General features: G+C 42.7%; 1 protein-coding gene across 1 annotated transcript in view; it reads right to left on the bottom strand.

Moving 5' to 3' along the window:
• Positions 1-1,452: 1,452 nt before the first annotated feature.
• SEPSECS (Sep (O-phosphoserine) tRNA:Sec (selenocysteine) tRNA synthase) overlaps positions 1,453-19,584 on the bottom strand; it is a 37,617-nt gene continuing 19,485 nt past the window's right edge. The window contains exons 9-11 of the mRNA XM_062212653.1: positions 8,492-8,585; positions 7,133-7,223; positions 1,453-5,849 (exon numbers count right to left, since the gene is read on the bottom strand). Of these exons, the coding sequence (XP_062068637.1) occupies positions 5,573-5,849; positions 7,133-7,223; positions 8,492-8,585 (462 nt within the window). The 3' untranslated portion in view covers positions 1,453-5,572. The remainder of the gene's footprint in view (positions 5,850-7,132; positions 7,224-8,491; positions 8,586-19,584) is intronic.

Genomic DNA, 19,584 nt, shown 5'->3' with positions numbered 1-19,584 from the left:
CCAAGGTTTTTCGCCTAAGAAGTGTGATCAACTGAGGGGGCAGGGGCTGTAGGTGAACAGATTTTTGGGGGCTGGGGGAGGTGAGACCAAGGCATCCCCTTTGCTTGTGCAGGCTGAGAGATGTTAGACACTCAGGAAGTTGATTAGGCAGTTGCATTCGACTGTGGGGTTTGTAAACGAGGTGGACTACCAGGTGGACATTCAGGAGCCATGATGGGCCACTCCACTCTAACTGCCATGCCTGTAGGGCTACTAACTGTGCCAGTAACTTCAGTCAGATAATACATTGACGGCGAAGTCACTGTGACAGGAGCTGCTTCTGTACATCTCTCCAGGGGTGGGATCTGAACTCTCAGATGCATAGAACAGGCAATGCGCTCTAAATGTGGTTGTTAAAACAGTATTCTCAGAGGTCAATGCAAAGGAAAAGGAAACCCACAAAACAAAATAGAAAAACTGTATAAATAAAAATAGAAGATGGTGATCTGAAACCAACTACATACTTGCAAAACTAACATCCCCTGCAGAATGGACAAAATTCACTGATGACCCCTCTTCAGAAGAAGTTATACTGAGTATACCAGGCAACAAACACCCCACTTCAAATCTGGCACAACTCAGTCCAGAGCATCACTGCAGTTACTGACAGTCAGTGCTGTGGCAGGCACCGAGTCAATCACTTACAGACAGAGTGTGTGTGTGTGTGTGTAAGGTCTTATTTATTTGAAAGGCAGAGTGACGGAGAGAGGAGAGACAGAGGGAAATCTTCCACCCACTGGTTACTCTCCACATGGTGGGAACAGCCAGGTCTGGGCCAGGTCAAACTGAGCAACCAGCAGCTCCACCCAGGTCTCCCACATGGATGGCAGGGGGCCCAACACCTGGGCCATCTTCTGCTGCTTTTCCCAGGGGCTAGACTTGAACCGGCACTCCCTCATGGGATACTGGAGTTGCAAGAAAACGGTTTAATCTGCCGTGCCACAGTGCTTTCTTTTAACCTCGATCCTATATGCCTGTATCCACTTCACAAAGGATGAGACAGACTCTGAGGGGTTAAACATGTGTCCACATACTTAACAAATGCCATGCTGTGACCTAAGTCCAGATGACAGACAACTACTACCTGTATTAACTCAAACAACACAAGTTGGAAGTGAAATCCGAAGGAAGAGATACTATTTTATCTTCAAATAATAGGAAAGATCAACTAGATTAAGTGTCCAACTTTCTGCAGTCAATAGATCCTTTGAGGAATGCCAGCTCCTTTCTCTTTCTTTTCAATAACTTAGCCCCAGTCATGACTCATGAGTTTCATCACAGGGATGACTTTTCTCTCTGATTTCTGGACAAGTTCATACTGAAGCTGATGACTGAATCAAAAAAGGGGCAACAACTTAACGTCAGTCCTTTCAGACTGTATCCGTTGTAATGATCAGTTAAGACAGTTTCATGTATTGTCAATGATTTATTAAAAATTTATTTCACGATAAATTATATAATTCATTTTTTTCAATCTTAAAACAGTCTACACCAAAAATATTTTGGAAAAAATCTTTTTGGTAAGGCATGCAAGTTAGCAGACCGACATGAGCCTCGTGTTCTCACGGCTAAAACCCCCCACAGCTCCTCAGTGAAACTCAGCCTCTCTTCATATTCTTCTAGAAGCTCGTGTTGACACGACTTGATAAAAGCAAAACAGCATAAACATTTCCAGACTGTGCCTTGGACCATGAGGTAGGACAGCGCAGACACGTTCACTTCCTCTTCGGCCATCATCTTTCACTAGATACCAGCAGGGCCACATGAAAGTGAGCAGGCACAGTGGGCACGGTGGGCCCCGCTGAGCCCTGCAGCCTCCGACTGGCTGTGACTGGCTGTAACACACAGAACCAATACAACGTGACAAGCAAGGACCAACCTGTTTACAGGGACTTCTCCTCCCACTGGTAACACTGTATTCAACTGGTTCTTACCCATTGTTTAGAGGTTACAAAACTTCTGTGTATGCAAAGCTGAATTTTTGTATAGTTATAAAATAAGGTCAGTCTTGTGAATGTAAAACATAGGAAAGCCTCTGAAGGGCATGGCGGAATCAGTACCTCTTAAGAGTGGGGAAAGAAGACACAATGTTTACAGGCACCGAATGTTGGTCTGTTCCCCCAAATTGCTCTGAGCATAGTGAGAACGAGGTTCAACAGATTTTGTTGCTGTTGTTTCCAACTGCAGGTCATTTACCTCTACGAAAGGTCACAAAAATTTAACTCTCGAGATGAGCCACTCATTCGACAGTGAATTAACATCACCAATTAAAACATTATCTTTCACTTAGATTGTACTAAAATCTATGGAAGTCACAGACATGGTCTACAAAGAAAAGCATATTCCATAGCTCAGGTCTCGGTGACACTTCTTATTATGAGGTGGTGAAAGAAACAGGTCCACAGTAGAATTATGTGCTGAGTCAAACTATTAGATAAAAGTTAATTTATATTTAAATTTAGCATTCTGTATATCAAGTGCCTATTGGCTGAACAGAACTGTATTCAATAATTCATATTCATATTCTATAACTTCATTCCGCTAACACAAAAAGCTAAATAGAAAGATTTACAGTTGAACACGGGTTCCTAAGGCTGGCGGCACATATCATTCCCTGACAGTGAGAATTCATCAGGAGAGGACCTACGAGCCAAACTGAGAGCCTGATTTACCACATCTTTCCCTACCTTGTATATAAGTAACACACTGTGTAGTGACCAAAAGAATACCTCATTCTGTTCAATTTTCTTTTTGAGGCAGACCTCCACAGCCCAATGACTTTAGAAACCAAACTCCACAATTCTGCCTGACAGCCTTAATGAGGGAAGTTGGATCCCGAAGACAGGAGAGGTCATCGCAGGCAATGACTGGAAATGCAGCCTCCACTGCCCTCCCCACGCCAAGGATAACAGGGGCCAACCACGAGGCTCACCAACCCATGCTATCTGTAACAAATCACTTCCCCCACATACTTAACACTTCTATGTGGGGGTGGGAGAGTGAGGGAACACATCCCCCCTAACGCGGGGGGATGGGGCGAAGGAGAGCCTGTACTGACAGAACCTCCCATATCCCTTCAGAAACCACCTGAATTCTACGATCTTGGGGTCAAGTTTGAAGCCAGCAAGAAGAGCTGAAATTCTAAGGCCACTGAAAAAGAAGGGGTTAATAATAAAAACCACAGCTGATTTTATGCATCAGGAATGAAATGCTGTATCTATCATTCACTTGTGGGTTCACGTAATTTATCTTCAATTAGAATTATTATCTATTCAGCAGCTGAAGCCCAAGAACTGCTGAGACACTGCAGATGAGAAAACATTTGCTGGGCTCTGGGATCTGGCCTTCCTTGTGCTAAGTGATGATCACACAGTATGGATCCCTTGTCCCATCACCAATCTTGGCTGACATGGACAGGAAGCTGCAGGGCCAGCATTTACATCTGCGGCAGCATCCATTCCCCTCCTCGGATCTGCAGGCTCCGCTCCAACTCCGGCTTTCCTAGTTCTACAGCTCTGCCCTCAATCCACAGGACAACATCGTACATTTAGCCCAGGATCTATCCCTCTGCAATGAATTGCTATATCTATTTTAATTTTACATGCTTGAACCTCAATGATAGAATAGATTCTAACATAACCCTTGTGATATTTAAGAGTACTTTATCCCAGCACAGTCTTGACTTACAAGGTTGCCGAGCGAGCCCTGACAGTATTCTAACACCTGTTAGAAGGGTTATCTGGCTGAGTGTATCTTCACAAATGGTCTCAGATGATGGGCCATGTCACCCACACACTAGAAAACCCCTTTCTCGTACACAGTCTACACTGTCAAATCAAAAAGAAACATGCAACACAGAAATCCACACAGCATTCTTGCTGCAGTGTTTCTCAAAGTCCATTCCATGAGATCTTAGGAAGTATTTCTTCTTAAAGAATGGATTCTATGGATAGGGATGTATTCAAGTGAGATTCTTTACTGCAGGAATTCTCCCAGTGCCTTTAATATGCTACTAGCAGGCTTATAAAGGCATTTCCCAAAATTACTTGTCCTCAGACAACAGACTTCTCCCTCTGCGAGCCTCTCTTAGGAACAATGCTCCCCAGAGCAGGCTTGGGCTGATGTGGCTTTGGCCGAACAGTGAACTCGCTCCTCAGGCTGGGACATCAAGCTATTTCTCAAAATCAACACCAAAAATGACTGTTAGGGCTGGTAACGGTGGAACTCCAGACTTAGAAAATGAGCGCACGGGCAGGTGCAGGGAACACCTGTTTAACCCCCTCCATCACTTTCCTCCAAGCAAAACTACGTTCAAAGCAGCCACGTCAGCCAATCCTGAGGAAGGCTGTGCACAGCAGCTGAGCAAACCAGCCGATGCACACAGGCTGCGGAATGCAAAAGGTGTGCATGGAGTAAGCTGTTCAACCTGCCCAAACAGGAAACGTGCCAGTGCTGCAGAAGACAATTTATGAAGACATGTTTAGAACTGGTGACCCTGCTGGCCACGTAAGCGTCTCTATAGTATCGTTTGATAACAGGAAATAGCCTTGCTTTTTGGGAAGTACACTCATCATCACCTAACGACAGCGATCCACTCAGACACCCACTGTGAGCTGCTATCATTATCAGGCAAACATCACAGCCGGCATCCGCACAAGCCAGGGTGGCTCCTGGGAGACAGAATCTCCTGGACCGCTGTCTCACCCAGTTCTATCGCTGACAAATGTAGCTATGTGGCACAGGGCTGTACTACCGAACAACTGAAGTTCCTAAGGAAAACTCATCACTCGGGGAGTTCCCGTATCTCAGAGCAGTGTTTCTCACACTCAGCACCACTGACATTTTGGGCCAGATTATCCTTTGTTGTGGAAAGTTGTCTTGTGCATCTGTATGATGACAGGCAGCTTCCTGGCCTCTACTCCCCAAACGTCAACAGCATCCACCCAGCTGAGACAAGAAAAATGTCCCAGATGTCGCTGAGATATACAGCAAATCAGCCCCGGTTGAGAACCCTTGCTTCTGAGACAAAACTGAAGTCTTAACTTGACTCCTCCTTCGTGGGGCACGTCTGCTGTACACACGTGACTTACTCCCCTCCCACATATTCACTCTGCAGCAGCTTTAGGCCCGTCTAAATTCTGTGTGATCGGAAAACTAAGTAATCGGTGAATAAGGAGAACTGGCTGGAGGTCTCAGCCGCCCGAATCAAAGAGAATTACAGGTAATTTAAAGCCATTCTGTTACTGAGATCTGGGCATGGTGCTTCACTGACAAAGATTCTTAACAACTAGAAAGATAGTAGTTGGGTGTGTTAACCTGTTAGGTACTGCACGGGTTGAGGGAGTTCTAACAATCATCAGTGACTGGCTTAGGGCACAGTCTGATCCTTGACTAAATATTCTCCAAGAAATTCTCAATTCAAACTTCTCAAGTCTTGTCTTCAAATCACTTGCTTGGACCACAGCCTCATTATTTCTTGCAAATTATCAAAAAGAAGGCTTTTGTATTTCACGAAGAAGCACCCTGGAATGTGTCAAGCATTATCCAGTTTAAAAATCATTTCTTCAATAGCTGCATCTTCAATTTTGTCATAACTGTCAACTCCAGATACATCAGCCTCTTCATTTTGTTCTTTTCTTAGTGTCTTTAAACATTTGTCAAGTCTCTTTATGAACAAGTCCACATCCTGTGTCGTCATTCCAATGGCTGACGCAGCATTGAGGTAAGCACAAGGGTAGTTATTTGTATGTGACATGAAGCCTCTGAACGTATAGCCACTCACAGTTTGCACAGACCCAACAGGCACAACCCTGAAAGGGAAAAGATTAACCAAATTATCTGGTGATATGAACAGAATACCCCTCATAAACAAAAGCTTTGTGCTACTATGTGTGAATCTGCTCATTAAGAAGTTTAAAAACAGCCAGAAATCATGGCCTCTTCCAAGAGTCTGTGTCAGCCTTAAAGTGAATTGATACAGAACACTGCTATTCTACACGGAGTAGTCTAGCTTGGTGATTAACGTTTACTTATCTTCTAGGAATCCTAAACACTTTCACATCTTCTTCAAAGAGGTGAATACAAAATAAATTTGTTTCTGAGCAAATCTTGATTCTAACCTCATATATTTACACTTTAATGGAATACTAAAATGTATAAGTCGAACCACTTTGCTTCATTGCTGTCAATCATCTCAAATAATGAACAAATTGAAATCCCAACTCCTGACCAATGCTATGAAATGGAAGGTTTTACTAAGCGAAGGTTCAGAAGAAGTTATGTAACTGCTCACAGCGGGGTGATGACCAGCCAACAACGACATGTGCGCTTCCCAAGCTTGATTTCACTAGCTTACTTAGGTACAAGGCTTCCAATCTTTTCAACCTAACAAGGTAAACAGTGGCAACAGTACAAGGTCAAGAAAACCACGTTAGAAGTGTCAAAATTGGACTATGCAGATAGTGTTCGTCAAGGTACAAGCTGAATTAATCTAATCTTTTTCCATTTTAACAGCTGTCCATGAATGTGAAATCTCTGCCCTCTGGAAGTCAGAATGAAGTTCTTTAACAGACACGTGTAAAGAGAATTATTACAGCAAGATATGTCTTTGCAAGTCATTTTTCTCTGACCTCCTCCAAGATAAAATGAAAAACAAGGTTCATTTTCATGTCACGCGAATAGAAGAAGAAAAAGCACATTTTTCCAAGGCAGTACTTGGGCAAGAATCACACAACATTTTAGTTTAGGAAACACTTTTCCTTATCATTTTCACTTGCATTTAGTAAGGATGATGACTTATTTCTAATATCAGAATGTGACACCACTAAAGAGATTATCTAAGAAAGGAAATAAAGACAAAGCTGTACAGAGAGGGAATGAAACTTCGTCTCTGTATACACAGATGCCTAGCTTTCTGTGACTATTCCAAGCAGAAGCACAGCTAAGCACGTAGTAATAGTTCATAGATTCTCTACCTCATCACTCTTCCCCCACGATGAATTCTCTAGCATTCAGTACATCCTTGGGGGACTCCAAGTACTAAAGTTAACTGTGAAAAGCCAAATACACCCAAGTCTTGTTTAAACATACTTACCTGGCTCCAGATACTTGTCTGGTAAAAAGCATCGAGCCAAGCTGAGTGACAGCTTTGTCACAGTGTTCATCTAGCGTCTTAAGGGTCATAGCTGAAAAAGAAAAAAGCATCCCAATAAACTTTGGGCTTACCAGCACAAAAATAAGTAAAAAAAAAAAAAAAAAAGACAATGATAAACATTACTTTTTATGCATTGCTGAGTGGCAAAATATCACCTAATACACTTAACAATTATAGCAGGGATCTGTTTGAAAATCACACATATTTTATGTAAATTAACATGTTCAGAATCAGAAACAGAATTTCCCTTCCAGTGAGTGAGGTTTTCCAACAAAATCGATGGAGCAATCATGTGATCAGTATGGCTGCTTACTAAAATTCAACCAAGTTTTAAGAACTTGTAAAATGAGAACATGACATGTATTCCAGTGCACACAGAAGAGTGAGTAAGATCAACTTCTGCATGTACAAATGGAGTCACTGTTCAGAGAACAGCACCACTACCAGGCACCATTTACTGAGCACACACTCAGCACGCTGGACACTTCACAAACATAATCTCATCCAGTCTCCCAAGAATTTTGCATGTGTGGGTTCACCATCTCTATTTCAGGAAAAGAAGGCTAGAGGCCAGCACATGGCACAACTGATATTCAAACTACCCACTATCTCCTATACACCAGCAAAAGATTGGAGTCATTTTTACTGTATGTCAGTGTCCAAATGGTTTTCCACAGAAGCTCATTCCTGAAAAGTGCTTCAGTTACAAATGATTCACTTTCCTTACTTTCTCCCCAGAAGCAAAATGTGAAACATATTATACTATAGGTACTCACAAATTAAAAGAGGTAACTATGAAGCTTAAAAGTTAAATTCATAAAAAGTTAAAATTCCTATTGTCAATAGTTCCTATATTATGAAAGAAATACATAGTCCTTCTACAAACAAATGAAATTATCACAATTACAGATTTCTCTAATATCAGAGGCTAAGGAAAATAAGTAATACTAACATTTAAAACACTGTAAGCAGAGTTTTTTTAACTGGAGAAAAGTTTCAATTACTTATATAGAGTTTTTACTAGTAATTGAGATATTCTGGTTAGAAGCAAGACTTAAATTATTCTTTTCCAAGTATTCATGATAATATTTAATACTTATTTTGACTCTTCCAGCATACAGGTTTTAGCTTAGAAATAAAGCATTTTTAAAGGCTAAATAAACTTTTTCAATTTCCAAATAAATACTGTAAATGAATTCAGAAATACCACTGTAATCAGAAAGAGTTCTCTCTTTTTGCAAGAACACCAGCTTCTTCCTAGGGATGGATCAGAAGTATGGATTTTTTTTTTTTAATTACCTAAAGAGATGGGATTATGAGGCGTATGCAATAATCTTTCATTGTAGGCTTCTGACAATTTCTTTAGTTGGCTGGACAAATAGGAAAACATTTCCTGCAACAACAAAATGTCACATTTAAAACAAATCAAATAGATGCTCACTGTAACCTGGTAGATTCAGGACAAAATCTGGGGCTGGCGCTGTGGCACAATAGACTAAGCCGCTACTGCGGCAACAGCATCCCACAAGGGTTCTGGTTCATGTTCCAACTGCTACTCTTCTGATCCAGCTCTCTGCTTGTGACCTGGGAAAGCAGTGGAGGATGGCCCAAGTGCTTGTGCCCCTACACCCATGTAGGAGACTGGGAAGAACTCCTGGCTCCAGATTGGCTCAGCTCTGGCTGTTGTGGCCATTTGGGGAGTGAACCAGAGGATAGAAGACCTTTCTGTCTCTTCCTCTCTCTCCCTTTCTCTCTCTCTCTCTCTCTCTCTCTGTAACTCTACCTCTCAAATAAATAAATAAAATCCTTAAAAAATTAAAAAAAAAAAAAGGACAGGCTGGCGCCATAGCTCACTAGGCTAATCCTCCGCCTGCGGCGCCGGCACACTGGGTTCTAGTCCTGGTTGGGACGCCGGTTCTGTCCCAATTGTTCCTCTGCCAGTCCAGCTCTCTGCTGTGGCTCAGGAAGGCAGCAGAGAATGGCCCAAGTGCTTGGGCCCTGCACCCACCATGGGAGACCAGGAGGAAGCATCGGGCTCCTGGCTTTGGATCGGTGCAGCACGCTGGCCGTAGCGGCCATTTGGGGGGTGAACCAACGGAAGGAAGACCTTTCTCTCTGTCTCTCTCTCTCACTGTCCACTCTGCCTGTTAAAAAAATAAATAAATAAAAATTTAAAAATTAAAAAAAGGACAAAATCTGATTGGTACGAGTGTGTGCTGTGAATTACCTTATCCATGTGCCCTGGGATCAATTCTCTCCTTCCCCACAACTATCAGAAACCACAAGATTCAGGTACAGGCAAAGGACCACCACACTTCCTGCCTTGGGACTCGTATGTGCCCACCACAGATCATCCTCTTCTCAGAACCTCCAGAGCTACCTCCCTTCCCTGAACACAGCAACAGATGCCACACAATTTCTGTCTACTCTCCTAACCCTCCACGTCTGCTCCCTCAAAAGGAGCGACCAGATCAGCCCTCCCCCAAGCGTTCTGGCCTGGAACTACTGAACACCAAACTCTCCATCCCTCAGGCCCATGCGATGGGGGCAGCCACCACTGCTAGCCCAGTGCCAGTCACCGCCCCACTCGGTACACAGAAGCCCTTCAGCCTCCTTCCCTCTCACCCTCTGGGCCTGCTCTCCCTGCACTTCCCAGATTTCTCCCCGAGCCACCCTTCTGTCATACTCCACGAACTCCGTGTTGCCTTCCTATTAAAGCAGCTCTCCGGTTCTGCCTACTCCCAACTCCCAATCCCCCTCCAACACCACTCCCTATTCTGGTTCCTGCATTTTACTTACCACAATCTGAGTTGATTTCATGTATTCACTTAAATACCTTCTACTACCTACCAAGAGGGAAAAATTCCTTGCAGGCAGGAATTCTATCTTCTTCACCACTGTTTCCCCAACAAGAAAAATGTGCCAGACATCAGTACGTACGCTACTTAGGAAGCCATACAACAGCTGCTTCTGTTTGCTCCAAAAGATAAGGAAACGATGGATCATCTGACTCCATATGGGGTTCCAGAGTAGCTTCTTCATGTCTAAATCATACTTGGCCAATTCTTGCCTTGTTTTGTTTAATTTAAAAGGCAGAAAAACATGGACAGAGAGTAAAAGAGACAGATCTCCCATCTGCTGGTTTAGTCCCCACATGGCTGCAACAGCTTCTGGGTCTAGTCAGAGCCAGGCACCCTAAACTCTCTCCAAGTCTCCCACGTGGATGGTAAGTACCTGAGCTATCACCCGCTGCCTCCCAGGATCTGCATTAGCGGAAAGCTGGAACTGGAAGTAGACTCAGGATTCAAACTCAGGTGCTCCTTCTACGAGATTCAGGGGCTCCAAGCAGATTGTTTAATTACTATGCAAAGGAGCCAGTGCTGCGGTGTGGTAGGTTAGGCATCCGCCTACAGCGCCTGCATCCCATATGGGCGCTGGTTCCTGTCCCAGCTGCTCCACTTCCAAACCAGCTCCCTGCTGATGGCCTGGGAAAGCAGAAGAAGATGGCCCAAGTGCTTAGGCCCCTGCACCCACCAGGAAGAAGCTCCTGGCTCCTGGCTTCAGATTAGCCCTGGTTCGGGCATTGTGGCCATTTGGGGAGTGAACTAATGGATGGAAGACCTCACTCTCTGTTTGCAGCTCTACCTCTCAAATAAATTAATTAATTAAAAAAATCATTATGCAAAATGCCTGTCCCAAATTCCATCTTTTGTTGGATAAACATTAAGAAGAAAATTCCTTCTAGGTTTCTACATTACTAATCAGTCTACAAACATTTTTATTCTTGTCAAGGCAATGTATGTTTTGTATTCTGATCAAAAAAGTTTTAAACCAATAATTATTCTTAAAATACAGGATATTTTATAAGATTAACTCTCAGTATATTGGAACTATGAAATCTTAGATCATTAAATTGGTTCTTTTTACATTCTAAAAATTAACATCCACCATTGTCATACCTAATGAAGCTATCAGTAAACATTACTGTTACAAGTGATAAGCCTTTCTCTTTTGTCATTATAAAAAGTGTAAAGAAGCATTTAAGAAAGCAAATATTGTAATTTGCAGAAATGGGGGGGGGGGGACTGTCACAGTCACCTTGCCTTAGACTTATAAAGATTCGTTGGTGGGGCCAGTGCTGTGGCGCAGCAGGGTTAAAGCTCCAGTCTGCAGCACCAGCATCCCATATGCTTTCAGTCCTGGCTGCTCCTCTTCTGAACCAGCTCCCTGCTATGGCCTGGGAAAGCAGTAGAGGATGGCTCAAGTGCTAGGGTCCCTGTACCCGCGTGGGAGACCCGGAAGAAGCTGCAGGCTCCTGGCTTCAGATCAGCTCAGCTCTGGACGATGCAGTGATTTGGGGAGTAAACCAGCAGATGGAAGACCTCTTCCTCTCTGGCTTTACCTCTCTCTGTAACTCTTTCAAATAAATTAAAAAAAAATTTTTTTTTAATTCCCTGGTTTCTTAAATCATCATTCTGATACTACTTAAGAAGAGAAACAAAAAGATAATCAAATGGAATCAATAAACTAACAGTTTTTCCAATAATTGGAACAATTCATAATCTTTTAGTACCATACCAATATTAATACAGGTAAAATTACTGAGTAACTAGGTAAGAAATTTAAACAAGCAATCAAATATTTTCATTGTATGTTAACATTGTATGTTAAATGCTGATTTTTATCCATATCACTCATCAGAGTCCGAACTTGGCCCTGCCTATCTTAGTCGCCCTTCTCGAACTCATATCTTTTACACACCCCTTCATTTTCTCCTGAACAACCACCACCATAAAACTCACCCCTGGCCTCCATTCGTCCTTAAGCATCTATCAGTGAAGCAAACCTTTCTTTAGTTCACATATTTCAGTGGTGAAGAACCGTTTAAGTATGATTCTGTCTAGTTTAGCAGCCATATTAAACACCAATGAGGTCACATTTGTAGAGTAAGAGGATTCTGATGACTACTTAATTTGTACTTAAGTTAGCTATTTCTGAAAAAGAGGAAATGTTTCCTTAGTAGCTTCCCTAGAGGGTACTTTGAACTTACTGATGCATACATGCTATTAAAAAAGCAAAGTTGCCCAATGTTCAATTTCTAATACTTTAATAAATCAGTTTTAACCAGTTATATCAATCAATGGTTAAAGCCACTAGAATTCAGTTTTAACTACAGTTAACATTATAAATCTTTAGACTATAAATATGATAATAAGATAACTAAATCTCAAATATCACTAGGATGGGAGTAATTAAAGAAAAATATTTTAGAATCAAATTCACATTCAACAGCAAATATTTATAATATCTCTACCCTGGGTAAAGGGTCATGATAGGTAAACCAATAAGCAAAGAAGCCTTAAGTATCGTAAAACACAATACTCTAAATTCTCGAATATTCCATGCAATAAAGTCTTAAATGCTCTCCTATTAACATCAATATATTTTAAAACTATCTTTTGGAAGACTGCACCAGTACCCTACACTAATACTTGGCTAAGCAGTTTTTCACCTGATGTATTACAGGCACTACAGCACCTGCACCATTTTTTGCTACAGTTAAATCTGTAACTGACATTTATTACAAAATACTTCTGTAAAGAAAGAAATTTATAAGCAACCCAAGCAAATGTATATAGAAAGATCTTACTTAAAAGAAATGAAATATTATTGATTTTCTATGTCCTCTGTGCTGTATTTAACTTAATTTTAAAAGACTTTTCACTAGAGATAAACTGAACCGTATACCTGAATGCTAATGTCAGCTATATTTCTAAAATAAAAATACAAAACTTTACACCATAGTTCAAGATGTTAATGGGAAGGAAGTTGAATTATATTAAGCATTATCTTTTGTATGGCCTTGTGCAAGTTGATTTGCAGTCATGAAACCCAACATCTAGCCTATTCCTCTCCAGAATCCAAAGATGTGCACACGTCACTAAATTTTAAAGTCAAAGGTCTTAGGTAATTGTGTTTTTTGGAGCATACTGTTTCATGTTGTAGGATAAGATGAAAATGGTACTTCACATATTACTATGCTGTATCATAAGGCAGAGACTAAATTAACAGGGAAACCTGACAAGTGGCCCAGCATTTCCATTAAACACGGGTAGATGAGTGACACCACAGGGGCACACAGTGCACAGACAGACGTGCCAGTGTGAGGAAAACAGTACAGCTGCACTACAGCACAGGCCACCACTGGCCAGCGGAACAGATCCACACATACTCGGGGTAAAACCCTGCACTCCACTGCAGGGATCCCGCGGCAGCCTGAACGCTGATGCTTTTATGGAGCATCAACCTCTCCACTTTTCAGGCCACACATCTACTACTGTGTCGCAGCTCATCTCTGTCACGAAACTGCCTGAAGTCGTGTCTGATGTTCTTCTAGAACTCAGCTCATCCTCCAAGCCTCAGCTCACAAACTCCAGCCACTGGAGCAGCCATTTCACTCGTCTACACTTGACCAATTCTGCAGATATTTGCAGCAACAAATGATGACTGGCCTGCCTGCATCAGCAAAGCACTCCACCAACGAGCAAAGCGCAGGAACAGTCTTCTCTGGGAGCAAAACAGAAGTAAAGAGAAATTTCTAGGACTGATCTTTCTCTTCACATAGAGAATCTCAGAGAAACGGCCTCTTACGTTTTAACCCCTCTTCCTAAAGGCCTCTTCCAGTAAATTCATGGTCTTTTCTCTCCTCAATGAACCAAAGGTGTTGATCAGGCAGAGGCTAAGGGCCAAGAGGCTCAATTCACACACAAAGTTCCACTCTCTCTGAGCCTTTCACCCTTCAAAAAGGAAGGTTTGGGGAAGGAATGGCTTCAAGCTGGGTTCTTGTCTGCCTCCACTGTGAAAAAGATAAAGCCTTTTCTGAAGAGATAGAGCTAGATGAAATAACCTCTAAAAATATCATTGTGGTGAATAAGGGCACAGAATTTTTTTCTTAAATCCCAAGTTTTCTTTTAACACTCCTTTTTTTAGTGCACAGTAACACCAATAATATAAAAAGGAGCTCTCGGTGACGGTATATAAATAGCTCTGGCTGGAGCAAAATAGCTTTGCTTCAGCTTCTCCAGAGCTGAACCAATAAACTATCACAATTACATTTTCACAGTTCAAAAGCAAGTCCATTTAAACAAAAGAGGCCCTTACTTCTGCAACAAATCCAATAAAGAACAATATTTATGCTACATACATGCAATTATGGTTTACAGAGGACATCCGCATTTTTCAATGGAAAGACTTGCCTATTCAATGGAGTTGTTAAACAGCACACTTTTATTCACTTACAATGCCAGAGTTCTCAAATGAGCATTTTAAAATTTTGAAAATTACTCCTATATATATGTGTGTATGTTCTCTGCTCTAAAATTCTATACATAAAACCAATTAACGCATTAGAAAGCCTGTGGAGTTTTAAATATCAACACTGGATAGAAAGGAGGGTCACGAGGCTGCTGGGAGGAGGCGCTCACTCCCTCAAGCCTGGAAGAGGACTGGCGGCAGTGGGACGACAGTGGAAGGCAGAAAGGCTCACACAGTCCTAGGTTTCAAAAGCTGTTCTGTACCTACTTGTGGTTGTTGGACAAATACTTAACCTCTCTGGGCCTCGATTTCAACTGTACAATGGGAATAATTCCTAGTTCATAAACTTGCTCTGAACATTAGCAAAATAATGAACCTAGCAGGAAGGTTCCAAAAAAACCAAACATTAGCTAGCAGGACTCCTACGGAGAAAGCACACTGTCTATAATCCTGCTACTATACTGTTCTTGCTTCGGCCTCTGGGTGTTCCACTCTATCTATCTAAATGAAAGGAAAATGTCGGGGCTGGCACTGTGGCATAAGCAGGTAAAGCCACTGGCCTGCAGTGTCGGCATCCCATATGGGTGGCGGTTTGAGTCCACTTCCAATCTAGTTCTCTGCTATGGCCTGGAAAAGCAGAAGATGGCCCAGGTCCTTGGGCCCCTGCACCCGTGTGGGAGACAAGGAAGAAGCTCCTGGGTCCTGGCTTCAGATTGGTGCAGCTCCAGCCGTTGTGGCCAACTGGGGAGTGAACCAGTAGATGGAACCTCCCACCCCACCCCACCCCCGTCCCCGTGTAACTATGACTTTCAAATAAATAAATGAAAGAAAGGAAAATGTCACAAAGGCCATTACCTCTTGACACATGAGGAGTCCGCCAATTCATGAACACCACTAGAACACAACATTTCTCCCCTGAAGTGCTTACCCAGGGATAATAAAGACCACCGTACCTACGAAAAGAAGAGCTGAGCTGCACCCATTCACTAGCTGAGCTACATATTCCTGCAGCTCATTCTCAAAGCAGATGGGTTTACATCCATGCTAAGCAAAATGTACACACGTATGGACCTCTGAAGCAGCTACAAATTTTAAAGTCAAACACTAAATGTCAATCGACAGAAAATCGAAAACACACAGAAATTCTTAAAATCCTCAAAACATGGCATCCCCAAAATCAACAATTCCAAAATCCTCAGGTAAGACACGTGCTTCTACTAGACAGTCAGCACCGCTCCCAAAACTACAACACCTGTTATATACAAGTATTTTAACACGTTTCCTTTCCACAAATTTTCAACTACATCTATATAGGGAAATCCTTCTCTAAGAACGTATAACTCATAAAGAAATTGAAAATGAGCCCCTAAATAGAGCTTTAAAGAAAAAAAGATCAATTGACTTATTTAAAAGGCAGAGTTACAGAGAGGCATAGGCAGAGAGAAATCTTCCATCCGCCGGTTCACTCCCCAAATGGCTGCAATGCCCAAAGCTGTGCTGATCCGAAGCCAGGAGCCAGGAGCTTCCTCTGGGTCTCCCAAACAGATGGAGGGTCCCAAGGACTTGGGCCATCCTCTACTGCTTTCCCAGGCCATAGCAGAGAGCTGGATCAGAAGTGGAGCAGCCAGGACTCGAACCAGCACCCATAAGGGATGCTGGCACTGCAGACAGCGGCTTTACCCATCACGCCACAGCGCCGGCCCCACAAATAGTGCTTTGAGTGCAGATGTTACCATCAGGCCCCAGTCTCATGGTTACCCACCCTTAGCCTAACTCAACAAACTGAGGGAGTGGTATGGTCAGCCCTATAAGATTCTAATCACTGGATTCATAAAGTCATTTGTTTTTCCAATAGACAACACTTTGGTGGCCAATATTGTTTTGAGGGGGTTTCATTTAGGGGAATTCCAGATCCAGGGCACAAAGTACCATGTGCCTGTAGTCCCCAGGCTGGCCATCATACCAACCAGATGATGCTGAACAGGCAGCTTACGCAAAGTATCACGTTGAGGCTCCACGGATGGGTTGCTGCCTTCCCTCGGGCCCACATCCGAAGTTGCACACTGCCTTGTTCTTTACCTCAAATTCTTTTTCAGACACTCAGAGCATGAAACAGAGGAGGGACATCCCAGCTTTGGTGCCTGGCCCTAGACCAGATGCTGTGGCTGCAGCTCACCCTGCCTCCTGCCTCTTCAGCAACCCCCAAACCCCGCCACCAGGAAGGAAGCAGTTCCTAGGCCCGAGTCTGCCACCGTGCCCCCGTCAACAGATTACTCTCCTTCCTTTACCCTCAGACCTTGTCCTTGTCCTCTGAGTGGGTACTGGAAACAGGGACCAAGCTTTCACTGATAAAATCAGTATCAATGTTATCTGTTTTCTGATTTTCTAGGATGACACTTACTCTGTGTAAAAAAATGAACAGCTATACAACTTTTCACCTGGATGTTCCCAAATACCCAGCTAGCTCATTTAGCAAACATCTCACAAGTATCTACTACCTTCAAGCAATGGACGCTAAGAACAGGAGGTGAGTGGTGAGGTCCTGGGGTCTGGTCTAGCAGATAACCTATCAAGAACCAACTTTCACTACAGACATCTAATGGTAATATTTTACAAGCATGACTCAAACTTTCAGTTTAATCTGCTAATTAAATAATTCAATATTATCCAAGACTTACATTAGTTTTTATAGCAAATATTTCACAACATTAACTCTTATTATTTATAGTTTCAGTTCAATAACAAAAGCAGGAAATACTAAACACATACCTAATGGCATTATAATAACAGCATACAAAAATCTTAAAAGTTTATAAGTACATAATAAACTTTTTAAATGACTAAATTAAAAATGCTATGTCATTGTCAGAGTTATAATATATTCTATTTTATTTAGCTTAAAGATTAATTTCAGTAAAATCTGCAGAGTGATCAATATAAAAAGCAGCCAAGAAAAAAGATTACAGGGGACAGTGCTGTGGCATAGCAGGTAAAGCCACTGCCTGCAGTGACAGCATCCCATATGTGCACCAGTTTGAGTCCCGGCTGCTCCACTTCCGATCCAGCTCTCTGCTATGGCCTGGGAAAGCAGTGGAAGATGGCCCAAGTCCTTGGGCCCCTGCACGTGTGTTGAAGACCCAGAGGAAGCTTCTGGCCCCTGGTTTCAGATTGGCACAGCTCTAGCCATTGTGGCCATCTGAGAAGTGAACCAGTGGATGGAAGACCTCTCTCTCTGCCTCTCTGTAACTCTGCTTTTCAAATAAATCAATCAATCTTAAAAAGAAAAAAAAGAAAGAAAAAAAGACCAGAGATAAATACAGACAACTAACAAGTTCTACCACCAAGCTTTTGTATTTGGGATACCTATACAGTCCACCTCAAATGCCATAATGTACTACCTACCTATGTTTAATTATTAAAATGCTATAACACTGCATGCAGATACTTCCAAAAGTTTATGGAAAAACGGCCCAGCTCCAGCTATTGAGGACATCTGGGGAGTAAACCAGCGGATGGAAGATCTCTACCTCTTGCTCTTGCTCTTGCTCTCTCTCTTTGTGGCTCTTTCAAGTGGATGGATATAAACATTTTAAAAGTTATCAGTATTAGAAATCTAGTTTAAAACAGAGAAAATTTATTGGTTCATCTAATTGCCCATTCTGCAAACCAGCATGCTGGATCTAAAGTCTCAAATGACTCAGTTCTGTTTTCCCTCTTGAATTCCCTAATCTCCAGAAGCTTCTTTGTGTCTAGCAAGAAATACGGCCATAAGATTATACCATAAAGGCCTGTGTTGTGGCACAGTGGGTTAAGCCACCTTCTGCAGTTCCAGTATCCTACAAATGGATGCCAGTTCGAGTCCTAGCTGCTCCACTTCTGACCCAGCTCCCTGCTAACACACCTGGGAAAGCAGTAGAAGATGGCCCAAATGCTTGGGCCTCTGCACCCACATGGAGACCCAGATAAAGATCCTGGCTCCTGGCTTCAGCCTGGCTCAGCCCCAACCGTTGGGACCTTCTGGGGAGTGAGCCAGGGCATGGAAGATCTCTGTCTCTCCTTCTCTAACTCTGCCTTTCCAATAAATAAAATACATCTTTAAAAAAATTATACCATAAATCCCAAGATTTCATCCTTATAACCTGTCATCTGCAAAGTTAGAGGCCTAACGGAAAGCCAAGACGCTGTGGCAAAAAATGACCTAAACAAAAGATCTCTGTGAGCGAGATCCCAGTGGAAAGAAGGGGCCATCAAAGAAGGAGGTACCGTTCTCTGAAGGGAGGAGAGAACTTCCACTGTGATTATGGCCCTGTCTAAATAATGTCAGAGTTTGTGGACTCTAGAGGCTTCCATAGCGTTGGCAGCTCATGACAAGAGCCTCAGGTGATCACTGACATCATAAATAAGAGTGTCAATTGTTAAATCAACAACGGGAGTCACTGTACGCTTGCTCCCCACGTAGGACCTCTGTCCTTAATGTGTTGTACTATGAGATGGGAGAGGGAGTAGGAGGGGGGATGGTTGGGGGTGGGAGGGTGGCTATGGGGGGAAGAACCGCTATAATCCAAAAGCTGTATTTATGAAATTTATTAAATAAAAGCTTTCTATGAAAAAAGAAAGTTAGAGGCCTAAAGGACTTGTCAAATCTCCTGGAAGGACTCCAGCTCCGCACGCCCACCTGAGAAGCAGGCTGGCCCAGATCATATACCCAGTCCCGGGAAAGCAGAGGCAAGGCTGTGACTCAGACTCGCTGGGACCACCTGGAGACAGAGGGGCACCTCCCCAGTGCCAGTGATTCTGCACAAGCAAGTAGCACACGTCCTCTCAGAAATATAACCTGCAGCTTTCCGAGTCTGGCTTCTTTCACTTAGCACAATGCTGTTCAGAGTCAGTGTTTTGTTGTATCCATCAGGAGTCAGCCCCTGTTTATTGCTGAGGATGGACATACAGCAACTTGTTCAGATGATGGATATCTGGGTTATTTCCAGGTTTTGGCAGTTACAAACAGAAGTACTATAAACATGCATGTACAGGTTTTTAACAGAGGTAAACTTTCATGTCTCTTGAGTTTACAGCCAGGA

The sequence above is a fragment of the Lepus europaeus genome, chromosome 16, assembly GCF_033115175.1.
Source record: "Lepus europaeus isolate LE1 chromosome 16, mLepTim1.pri, whole genome shotgun sequence".
Classification (NCBI taxonomy): domain Eukaryota; kingdom Metazoa; phylum Chordata; class Mammalia; order Lagomorpha; family Leporidae; genus Lepus; species Lepus europaeus.
Note: the sequence above shows the minus strand (reverse complement) of the source record. Positions and strands in the feature narration are given on the sequence as shown.